This window comes from Natator depressus, chromosome 3 (assembly GCF_965152275.1).
Source record: "Natator depressus isolate rNatDep1 chromosome 3, rNatDep2.hap1, whole genome shotgun sequence".
Taxonomy (NCBI): domain Eukaryota; kingdom Metazoa; phylum Chordata; order Testudines; family Cheloniidae; genus Natator; species Natator depressus.
In genome coordinates, this window is record NC_134236.1 from 162714606 (window position 1) to 162727413 (window position 12808).

The 12808-nt window shown below is 40.0% G+C and overlaps 1 protein-coding gene across 1 annotated transcript in view; it reads right to left on the minus strand.

Annotated features, from left to right (window-relative positions):
• IARS2 (isoleucyl-tRNA synthetase 2, mitochondrial) overlaps positions 1–12808 on the minus strand; it is a 52802-nt gene that overhangs the window by 19207 nt on the left and 20787 nt on the right. The window contains exons 13-14 of the mRNA XM_074949233.1: positions 3596–3698; positions 2774–2867 (exon numbers count right to left, since the gene is read on the minus strand). Coding sequence (XP_074805334.1) covers positions 2774–2867; positions 3596–3698 — 197 coding nt within the window. The remainder of the gene's footprint in view (positions 1–2773; positions 2868–3595; positions 3699–12808) is intronic.

Below are 12808 nucleotides of genomic sequence, written 5' to 3' on the forward strand. Positions count from 1 at the left end.
GTCCAGATATGAAGAGATGATGTAGTTGTTTCATCTCATCCAGGCCGCCACTACTGAGATGACCTCCGTGAGGACCCTAGGCACTGTAGCTAGTCCAAATTGGAGCACTCTGCATTGGTGCTCTTGTCCTACCCAGGAATCTGAGGAACCTTCTGTGGGTGAATGTGCACGTGAAAGTACGCATAGAACCACAGGACTGCAAGGGACCCTGAGAGGACTTCTCGTCCAGTCCCCTGCACTCAAGGCAAGACTAAGTATTATCTAGACCATCCCTGACACGTGTTTGTCTAACCTGCTCTTAAAAACCTCCGAAGACGGAGATTCCACAACCTCCCTTGGCAATTTATTCCAGTGCTTAACTACCCTGACAGTTAGGAATTTTTTCCAAATGTCCAATCTCAACTGCCCTTGCTGCAATTTAAGCTCACTGCTTCTTGTCCTATCCTCAGAGGTTAAAGAGAACAATTTTTCTTTCATGTAGAGAGATGCAAACCATGTGCCCTCCTCCAAAGAAAGCATTATTGATGCCAATGTGACCATGAGAAATTTTGATTTTCAAACAAAGAGAACTGAAATTTACTCAATTTACTGAACTCATTTCAATGACAGTGCACACAACCAAAGATTAACTGATGAATTTTTAAAAAGGTTATTAAGATTTTTAAATAGGAGTGCTAGAACACATCAGTTTTAACAGGATTGTCAGAAAATCGCTGGAGAGCTATGCTTTATTTAAAAAAAAAAAAAAAAAAAAAAAGGTTAGTTTACCAACCACACTGTATGTGGAAAGATAGCTCAAACCAGAAACTGCTTCCTCTAGAGGGAGTGAAGAGTGTAAGTAGAAAAAGGAGAATTTTTTCACCAAAACTGTAGTTGATTTACACACAGCTGTGTGATTAAGTGACATTAAGAAGTGATGTTCACTACAACTAGAAAGTCCTTCTGAACACTTATGGTCAACTCTAGCTTGAGAACGGAAAGCAGAAAATTAACATTAATTTACTGGATTTACCTATTCAACAGAAAAATTCCTCCCTGCTCTGCCAAATCCTCTGCTAGCTCCTCCCCCATCCCACTCCCATCCCTACCCCCGACCTTTCGAGATATTCAAGGCAGAGCCTGTCTTCTGGTTTTGGAAGTTCCCAGCCTATTTTGGACACTACCCAAACTTCAGATTAAGATCATGAAATTATAGCACCTGTGTGAAGAGACCAAATGATAGTGAGGCGACAGCACACCACATTTAGTCTCAGCAACATGAATGCATGGAACAGACTAAATCAAATGTCTGTGGGGTACATTTCTATACTGCACCCAGAAGAGAGCAAACGTAGGGCTAGCTCCTCTATGATGCTGAGTTAAGATAGTTCAGCTACCTTTACAGCGAGCTTCCTGACTTTTAAATTGTGGTACTTTTACTGACTGCTATGTCCCTGGAAGTTATACACCCTTACGTTACCAATATGTACTCAACCTTACAGTTTTTTGTCCGGGACAGCAGAAAAAGATGGCACACAGTGTCCACCCTATTTGGGGTAATGTTCCAATATATGCATGGTCACTATAGCCTTCCCATTTCTTTTGATAAATTATGGTATGGTCCAGCTAATGCTACTATGAGGACTATTAATGCAAGAAAATAAAAACAGCAAAACAAAGCATCCTGTAGATAATTTTATAGAACATACTGCAGTAACAATTGTGCCTTTAATTTATGGTCATTATTCAAGTATGTCTTTAGGGGGTTAGGAATGTAAATAGCTCTGGTACAGTCACTTTTTACAAATCAACTAGTTTAAAAATATGAACTTTAATGTATACAATTGTCCTTTAGAAAATATACTGTTTGCTGAGGATACCATTGCCTTACTGCGTTGCTAGGAAATAAAATCTCTAATGCCAACATGTTTTACAATTCAACAAGATTGCTACCATACAGTTGGATACTCCTGGTTTAAAGTTCAACAAACCTGATGTACTGCACCAGCTTCTTACCCAGAAATGGCACCTAACTTTGAAGCCTCCTCTGGATATAGCAAGTACTTCTAAAATTTGAAAAATATCGCTCTTTTGTTTTCTTGAGGTTGCTTACATGTACAACTCAATTGTAACTTTATTGTATTATATTCCATGCATGGAATCTCAGGCACTAAACATTGCAGCTTTTGTAATGTGAAAAAGTAACTTTATTAAAAAACTACTCAACAGTAAGTGTCTGCACTAGGACACGCAGTACAAAGTCACAGCACAGGAAATTGCACTTGCTACACAAAATGATGAGAAGTGACAACTTCTGCATTGATGTATATTATTATAAGTGTGTAATTATGATTAACATTTTCAGTGGTAATTCTAGTTTTAGTTCTATATAATTCTGAAAGACAAAGTCAGTACACATCAGCACAAACTTTAAAATGCATTAATTCAAAATAAATTGAGGTCTGCACATTAGCAGTGAACTGCTTTCATAACAGGAACAGGAAATTTTAAATCTGTCCATCTTTAGTTTTTATTTTAAAAATTTGTATGGTACTTCACATGCCAGAATGATCAAGGATAACTCACTGAAAAACATGAACTTTCACGATATTGAAAATGAGTTTGCAAACATCAAATCCTGTTCTTAAAAAGCTTTGAAAGCAACATCATCCCAAATTTGCCACTGACTTACACCAACTCAACTCCACTGACTTCAGCAGTGTTGTGCACGACAGTAGTGCATCTGGCCCAGCAAGCATTTCAAAAGAATATTCAACATATACCAACTCCATACCTTCCAAAACATGAGCCCAGGAAGTTCCACTATCAAACCAGATATCCAGGACATCCTGTCCCTGTACATAATCCAGTACATCATGGCTACCGACCTAATAAAGTAACAGTTAAATAGCGTTAATAAGAGTAAATAGAAAATCCTGTACCTTTAACTGGAAGAAGGTGAGTGTCCCCATAGTAGAAATAACCACAGCAGAATTTGGTTTCGGTCCACCAGTTTTGCAGAAGATGTCAGGAAGCATGCACACTTTGCAAGTAGTTATTTACAAAATTAGATGTGATAGTTACTTTTCAGAAGACTAATGACCCTAGCTCCCCCCAAAAAAAGTCAGAAGCCAACATGAACTGCATACTGGACACCTACTTTATATGTGCACAGTGGCTGAAGAATTCGGCCATGAAAGCAATACAAACAGTAGCAAGTACTAAATACAAACATCAGAAAAACTAGACTTAGCCAGCAGAAACATTTTGAGCCCAACTGTGTATTAACTGTGCCCTCAGTTACCTGCTGAGAGTGCCCAGTAGAAATGCATCCTAAATTTCTGGCACCAATCTGACGTACAACGCTGAGATATAGCACAGTACAATACACAACCTGGATGTGCTCTCATTTGACATAAAAAAATCTTAAGGATCACAGAAATATCTGAGGGTTTAATATTGCTGCCCATCACTGTAGCCCTCAAGTGCCTTCAATATGAAATTAACAGCATTAGCTATATTGCACTTACTGTGTTATGAGAGATCTAGGTTGTCCCCCTCTCCCTCCCCGCCACACACCAATTTCCACCCCCTACATTTACAATCAGACAGTTACCTTTGCTGCAACCTTTCTTGGTAGAAGCTGCTCAACAGGAAGAGTCCACCATGCATCACTTCCTTGCTGCTCCACTATTTTAATAATATTCTCTATGATTTCGCTGTGTAAGAAGGAAAGAGATTAGTTCAATCAAGGAGCCACTTTACATTCCTCAAAGTACCTGAGACCCAAAGTAATGACGTGTATTGAGATACAAACCAAACCAACTAAAGCAGCAGTTTTCAAGCCTGGGCCATGCACCACCAGTAATCTGCAGGGCCTTTTCAAGTGGTACACACGATGTAGTATTTTGAGAAATGTGCAGTGAAGGATTGGTGGGCTGGGAAGCGAGGTGGGTCCATGAGTGAGGTTCTCTTTCTTATGAGGTCGCCTGAAGAACGTATGTGATAGAGAACCATTGCACGAAACAAAATGTGTTGTATTCTACCTTTATAGATTCTTGAAGAATTATGAACTGCAGACTCACTGAGATTGTGGTTAGTGCATCAGATCAGGACTATTTGAGCTCTTCCCTCCCCCACTATGCTGTTGCATTAATCTTGATTTTTTTCCCTACTGAATTAGCATATCTCACTTTGAATAATAATTCGTTTACGAAGAGGAATGTTCTAAAAAGGAAAAGTCTTTTACAATCATATTGTTTTAAATAATCAAACATCTTTTGCTCACAGGCTAGGAATTAAAAAAACCCCATCCTTCCCCCACACAATCCTGTTTTGTATCTAATTTCTAAAATAACACTAACATGTACAATTTATTTTAATAAACCACAAAGTCATTTCAGCCTATGGAATGATTTCACACATACAGCAGCAATGTCATGCTCCTGCTGGCATTTTAATAAAGATTTTCTTCTTCTATTTTTTGCCTACCAAATCAAGTTTAAAGCTTTCTGTGAAATTCTACTGAAGTTAATGGGAGTTTTGTAGTTGACATCAGTGGAGCCAGGTTTTCAAGCTTCACATTTTTCCTGCAACAAGTCAGGTAATGTCTAGCAGCCTGAGCACACAACTAAATGGGAGCCTGGAACTCCCAAGTTCTACTGCCAATTTCTCCACTGACTTTTTGTGGCCCTGGGAGAGTCACTTTACCTCTTTGTTTCATTTTCTCAGTTTTCTACACAACTTTGGCTTTGTCCACGCTAGGGTTTTTTCCTAAAATTGTCCACAGCTAGCAACTGTGAGTACTTGTGTGTAGCCAAGACACTGGCAAATGCCAGCACTTCAACTTGTGTGTTGTTGTGATGCTGGGTCAGAAAGGGTTAAGCAACTAGCAGGCTAAATGACCCAAATTAAACCTTTAAAGACATATTAGAAAAAGTATATAAATGGTAATTAGGGCCATCCCTTATACAAAGCCCTAACAAGCTAACAAAAGCCATATTAGATAGACTAGAGCTTTGAAATGTAAACCTGTATTGTTAGAGAACTGGAAGAAGACAGTGATTGTATTGGTCTGTTTACACCTATATCTTGTTTCAGAGTAACAGCCGTGTTAGTCTGTATTCGCAAAAAGAAAAGGAGTACTTGTGGCACCTTAGAGACTAACCAATTTATTTGAGCATAAGCTTTCAATGAAGCGAGCTGTAGCTCACGAAAGCTTATGCTCAAATAAACTGGTTAGTCTCTAAGGTGCCACAAGTACTCCTTTTCTTTTTACCTATATCTTGCTAGAGGTTAACAATGTAACCCAACAGTTCCTGTCTGTCACAAATTCTATTGATTCAGAGATCAAAAGGGGATGTTAACATTAAGTTGGGTGTAATTATATCATCTATATTTCTTATTGAAGTTTGTAGTAAACGGTCTATGAACTCCTTAGTTACCTTCACTGATGAATGCACCTAATTACCTGTGTATACATAGGAAATAGGAAGTTTTACTTCAAAGCCACTATTCTTCACACAAGGAACATCTGCTGTCAAGAGGCTCCCAATAGCCTGCCAGAAATCTACAAAAGAACTCTAGGGCCCCAATCCTGTATCTCAGATCTGCTTAAGCTTAGTTACAGGAAGCTTGAGTCACAAGACTGAGGTCTCCAGCTCCAGTCTGGATTACACTACTAATTGTCATGGAAGAATCTGAACAAACTCTCTACACGGACTGCCTATTTCGGACTATACCTGATCAACGGATTCTGAAATGAACTTTTTGCAACTCACCCTCTGTACTATGAAACTGACTTAAGAACTTTATTCATATCTGTATGTATACTGATCTTTTAACCAATACTCACTCTCTTTTCTTTTTTAATAAATCTTAGTTTAGTTAATAAGAATTGGCTGTAAGCGTTTATTTGGGTAAAATCTGAAATATTCATTGTCCTGGTGGATAATGTCTCTGATCCTTTAGGATTGGTAGAACTTTATATATGATGAACAAGACTTTCAGTAATCCTCATCATATTTGACTTGGCTGGCACTGGGTGGCAGCCCAAGGCTGGGTTGCTTTAAGGAAACTGTGGTTTTGGCTTCGGGGTAACCAGTAAGGTATTATAAAAGCTGTTTTGTTGCTGGCTTGGTGAATCTAATCATTAGAATAACCACCAGTTTTGGGGATTGTCTGCACCATTCTTTGCAGCTTGCCCTGATTGTGCAATCTCAGTGTGGCCCCTCCAGGCAATAACAGTCACAGTTGTGAAGACCTCTTTAACACACCAGCAGCTGCCTGACGCCTTTTCTAAGATAGTGGAGCTGGTCAAGTCACAACACTAAGAAATTTTAGGAAACTAATCCATGTGAAAAGGCATCCCAAGAAGGGTACATTGTGAAGATAATTTGTAAGACGACTTCAGATAAAATGCTCTAAATACTTGCCAATTATTACCACCACCCATAACACTGGAGGAAACGGCATTTCTTGCACTGACTTGAAGTTCAGTGAGAAGCAATGTGAGGAACCCTGCTATATACCCAGAGGGCAATGCACCACAAATCAATCAATACAGCACAGTGCCTGCATGGACACAAGACCATTCCAAACATCAGAAGTTTTGGTCTAGAACAGAAGTAGACAACTAGTCAATATTGGACTGGATTCTTCTACGTTAGGAGAGGTAGGTCTCCTCTATGCATTCCCCCCCTCCCCACAAATTCCTGTTCTCCAGAAAACCAAACAAGACCATGTCAAGCTTATTCAGACAATGTCTAAAGAACACTGGTGCTTGGAACTACTTCAGCTATGACAAGGAGTCTGTGTCCCTCCGTCCAATTCTAGGGCTAATGACACAGCAGACAGTTTTCAGAGTAGCAGCCGTGTTAGTCTGTATCTGCAAAAAGAAAAGGAGTACTTGTGGCACCTTAGAGACTAACAAATTTATTTGAGCATAAGCTCTCGTGAGCTACAGCTCACTTCATTGGATGCATGCAGTGGAAAATACAGTGGGGCAATTTTATACACATAGAGAACATGAAACAATGAGTGTTACCATACACACTGTAACAAGAGTGATCAGGTAAGGTGAGCTATTACCAGCAGGAGAGGGGGAGGGGGAAAAAAACAAAAAACAAAACACCTTTTGTAGTGATGATCAAGGTGGGCCATTTCCAGCAGTTGACAAGAACGTGTGAGGAACAGTGTGTGGGGGGTGGGGGTGGGGGATAAACATGGGGAAATAGTTTTACTTTGTGTAATGACACATCCACTCCCAGTCTTTATTCAAGACTAAGTTAATTGCGTCCAGTTTGCAAATTAATTCCAATTCAGCAGTCTCTCGTTGGAGTCTGTTTTTGAAGTTTTTTTGTTGAAGAATTGCCACTTTTAGGTCTGTAATCGAGTGACCAAAGAGACTGAAGTGTTCTCCGACTGGTTTTTGAATGTTATAATTCTTGACGTCTGATTTGTGTCCATTTATTCTTTTACGTAGACTGTCCAGTTTGGCCAATGTACATGGCAGAGGGGCACTGCTGGCACATGATGGCATATATCACATTGGCAGATGTGCAGATGAACGAGAGCCTCTGATAGAGTGGCTGATGTGATTAGGCCCTATGATGGTGTCCCCTGAATAGATATGTGCACTCGATTACAGACCTAAAAGTGGCAATTCTGCAACAAAAAGCTTCAAAAACAGACTCCAATGAGAGATTGCTGAATTGGAATTAATTTGCAAACTGGACACAATTAACTTAGGCTTGAATAAAGACTGGGAGTGGATGTGTCATTACGCAAAGTAAAACTATTTCCCTATGTTTATTCCCCCCCACCCCCACTGTTCTTCATATGTTCTTGTCAACTGCTGGAAATGGCCCACCTTGATTAACACTACAAAAGGTCTCCCCCCTCCCCACTGGTAACAGCTCATCTTACCTGATCACTCTTGTTACAGTGTGTATGGTAACACCCATTGTTTCATGTTATCTGTGTATATAAAATCTCCCCACTGTATATTCTACTGCATGCATCCGATGAAGCGAGCTGTAGCTCAAGAAAGCTTATGCTCAAATACATTTGTTAGTCTCTAAGGTGCCACAAGTACTCCTTTTCTTTTAGCAGAGAGTTTGGATTTGCCATTGAGGGCCGCATTCTCACCACGTGATGGCGTGAACTGCAAGACTTTGACAGATCTAGAACTGTCTTTTTTGAAGAAGAAAAAAAAAGTACAGGAGTTTCTATTAAACTCCAGGAAGCAATCAGCTCACCTAGTTATTATAGTAAGTGGAAAAGACTCTTTCTGTGGGTAGCCAACAACTGCATCAACACAGCTTCAGCTCCTTTTCAATCCATACTGGAGCACTTCAACTTGCTTCATCTGAAATCCTTGGGACTCTTCAGATACTCAGTAAGAGTACATTAGGGTGACCAGATAGCAAGTGTAAAAAATTGGGACAGTGGGTGGGGAGGGTTATAGGTGCCTATATAAGAAAAAGCACCCAAAACTGGGACTGCCCCTATAAAATTGGGACATCTGGTCACCCTACAGTACATCTTGCAGCCACCTCAACACATTATAGCTCAGCTGAACAAAAGAGACAGTATAAGCCACAGTAAAAAGGAAATATTCTTGGAAGGGCTTAGTGTGTTTCCCCTCCAGTTAGAGAACCTGTGGTTACATGGGTCCTCTCGCTAGTACTTTTGTGGCAGTATCTCTCATTAGGCCTCTCTCCTTAGGGAAGCTTAGCAACACACTTTGAATGCTAGATTTATTTAAATAGGTCTAAGGAATACAGAAAATCACTAAGACTGTTTGTCTCTTATGCGGAAAAGAGTAAAGCTCAGGCAATCACATCCCAATACCTTTTTAAGTGAGTCAGACTCTATTAAAGACTGTTATAAACAGTTCCTCTTCCAGAAGGGCTTAAAGCACACTCTGTTAGAGTGAAGACTGCTTTTACAGCCTGCCTTCGAAGCATCTGCATAACAGAAAACTGTAGAGCTGCCCCTTGGACCTTGATTCATACTTCCCAAAACATTCCTCAAATCTGGCAACGAAATCAGATGCACAATTTGGCAGCGGAGCATTACAATTACTTCAGTACGCCTCCTTGTCCCACTGACCAGAGGCAGGAATGCTGCTCCCAAGAGTGAGAATGTGAAGAAGTCACTTAAAAAAAGAAATGAAGGTTACTCACTTGTAACCAGAGTTCTTCAGAATAACCTCTGCCCTTCCTGCTCATCTTTCCCTCTTCCTCAGAGTTACAGATTTGAACCCAAAGAGGCAGTGGAAAGAACTAAGGTGCTTGGTGTGCCATGTCTCCTTTTATAGCTGAGGAGACGGGACAGTGTGGGTGTGGCAACCAGAAGGTTCCATGAATCCAAGCTACATCACCAGTGCCTCTCAAGAGCATGAATGTGCAGAGGCCCTCATGAAGATCTTTGATTACAGGCGAGTCATCTTCATTTACTTAAAAAAGGATATTTCAAGAGCTCTGCTCTGATGAAATCTAGATTTCTGCTGATTATGGGCCCAAGCCCTGTACACGAAATCATTGGCAAAACTGCTATTGCTTTTTAAACAGGAGTTGTATCTTCGTAGCAATGGCTTACGACACTCAAGAATTTGACATGTTATGGTCTCTCTGTATGTAAAACAATGGCAAATCAAAAATTCAAACCAAAACTGAACTACTAGGATTCAAGGTGGCCTCCCTCAGATTTCTGGGATGTGCATAAATCCAAAGAAAATAACTCAGTTTTGACCTTGCTAATGTCCCTACAGTATACTTATAACAAGGTAAACTCCAGTTCATGTCAAGTGGAATTGTTCTTGAAGTAAATCACAGAATAGAAATACTAATCAGTCTTGACTAATGGCTCTGGCATCAAGTTGGAAGAGTTTCACAGGCTCTGATCAAGGGGTCCTTAGCTGGTATAGATAAATAATAACCCCAAAAAAGCCAGCAAAATTGTTTCTAGTCTAGAGAATTGATACAGGGTTAGCTAATGGGCCAAACTCATCCCTTAGGCAACTCCAACATGGCTAACAGCACTTCAACAGACTAGCATCACGGATAAAATTAGTCCATACATTTTTAAAACATCCATCACAACGTTTAAGTGATCATACTTTTGCAACATTTAGCACACAAATGTAACAACCTTTCCTCAATAAAGAGCAGACTGACGTAGAGTCTTAAGATGTTCTCGCAGTGGAGTTGAAGGTGATTTCTATTATTTGCAATTGGCCTATTTCTGGAACGCATCCTGCATCTCCTGCAAAAGGTTAGCAGCCTCAAACACTTATTCATAGATTCTAAAGCCAGAAGGGACCACTGTGATCTCCTGTATAACACAGGCCATAGGACTTCCCCCAAATAATTCCTAGAGCACAGCTTTTAGAAAAACACCCATTCGTGATTTAGAAGTTGTCAGTGATGGCGAATCTACCATGACACTTGGTGAATTATTCCAATGGTTAACTGCTCTATTAAAAATGTACACCAGTGTGAATTTGTCTAGCTTCGACTGCCAGCTATTGAATTAGGTTATGCCTTTCTCTGCTATACAGAAGAGCCTATTAGTAAATATTTGTTCCCTATGTAGATACTTATGGACTGTAATCAAGTCACCCCTTGACCTTCTCTTTGTTAAGCTAAACAGATTGAGCTCCTTGAGTCTATCACTACAAGGCATTTGATCTAATCATTTAATCATTCTCATGGCTCTTCTCTGTATCCTCTACAATTTATCAACATGCTTCTTGAATTCTGAACACCGGAACTGGACACAGTATTCTAGCAGCGGTCACACCAGTGCCAGATACAGAGGTAAAATAACCTCTCTACTCCTAGTGGAGATTCTCCTGTTTATGCATCCCAGGATCCCATTAGCTCTTTTGGTCACAGCATCACACTTGGAGATTGTGTTCAGCTGATTATCCACCACAACCCCCAAGTCTTTTTCAAAGTCACTGCTTCCCAAGGCAGAGTTCACCATTCTGTAAGTATGGTCTACATTGTTTGTTCCCAGATGTATACATTTACATTTAGCTGTATTAAAACATATATTGTTTGTCTGGGCCCAGTTTGACAGATTTCTAGCAGAAGCTAGTTCCAGAGCTAGGGACCTATCACAAACACTGCTCTTGGTGATATAGCTTTTGAGCATGTTTACTGAATGCAGAGACTGCAACAGAGCATACACAGTCTCTGAGGTCAAAGATTTTTGTCTAATGGAGGGCACTCATTCATCTTAGATATACAACTAGCCATGGTGATCCTATTTAGGCCTAACCATAGAAGCCACCTGGATAAGAATTAAGATGTCTGCCTTCTGCACATAAGAAATATGTTACACCGGTATTCAGTATTCTGCACTGGCAACAAATCCAGTCCCCAAGTGAAATTCAAGATGGTTGTCACCATCTATAAGATTCTACAAAATCACCAACACTGTTACTTGAATGCCCATAAGCAGAGATGAGCCAGGTTAACACTCCACAATTTCAAGCTACCTTGAAAAATTCTGTAGGAAGATTGTAAGGACCTTCAATTAAGGGTTCCCTGCCACCTAGCATCATTTTCATGTTCCAGATTCAATCCGATCCAACATGAAGGTCGCAATCTCTGTCATATACTGGGTGAGTAGGGATATTTCTCTGTCCAAGCTTGAAGAAAAGATGATGATGTAGAGATAAGTGTCATCAACATATTGACACTGCAGCTAATCTATCCTACAGACTTCATGTGAACACTGAACAAGAGAGCTTGACAACATAGCAGAATGAGCCCTCCAAAGAAGAGTCATTGCACGTGAAAACCCTCTGGCCGTTGCTCTAGAAAGAGTGAACATAACCTTGGATCTCTGCTTACTCCTATCAGTCCCTACAGTCAAATCAGCTGCCTCTCATGAGCAGTGCTGGAAGATTTTCTATAGAACTAGAAATACTGACAGGGAAGTCTGACTGCTGTTCATTGCCCCAAGATCATCCACTAAGATCAATGCTATTTCTGTGCCATGTCCACACTGTATTCCTTGTATAGACTGATGGATTGTAATAGTAATTTGTGGAGGGAAAAAACCTTAGTAGTCCATCAAATGAGAGCCACTAAGTAGGTCAACAAGCATTGGGTTTTGCAACCCCCAGGAGGGACAAGTTCTACGAAAAATGATGAATAATAGATCTGTTTATCCCAATCAATAGGAATTAAATAACTGTTACAAAATACTAATGATGCCTTCTTCTAACTAAAAAATATTAGTTCCTAACTTAAGCTTTTCAAAAAAAGGTTTAGAACAGACAGACTTCTAGTCTGCATCTGATTTTTAAAGCACATAGGAAGTGGTGACTGTACAGAAGAATGACAGAGAATGCTGTATTACACTTGCAGTAAGCTCCCTCCTACCTACCTCTTTTCCGAATGAACAGTGTTTGCTCCAGAATACTTTGCCAGACAGACAGCCTCAACAGAATTAGTGGCAAAAACATTCTCCCAAATTTCTACATGGTAGCCATAAGTAAAAAGGTAAGAAAATGAGAGGAAAACTCAGACACATATATGGAATGGCAAATTGTGTTATCTGTAACAAAGAATTTTGTTTACTTGTTGTTCCCTGTAGACCTCCAGAAGAAAATGCAACTGTGCAATCAATCTTCCTTGTGTGTGTGTGTGCGAATGGTGTTAGAAAATGAACCTAGCACAAAGGTTTCGCCAACCCCACTTCGTAATGGTTTTCTCTACTGTCTCCATGAATACTTCTACAGAGACATCATGGGTTGGACTATGCCTTTATCAAGCTTAATGTTATACAAAATAAAGCCCCATATGGTTAA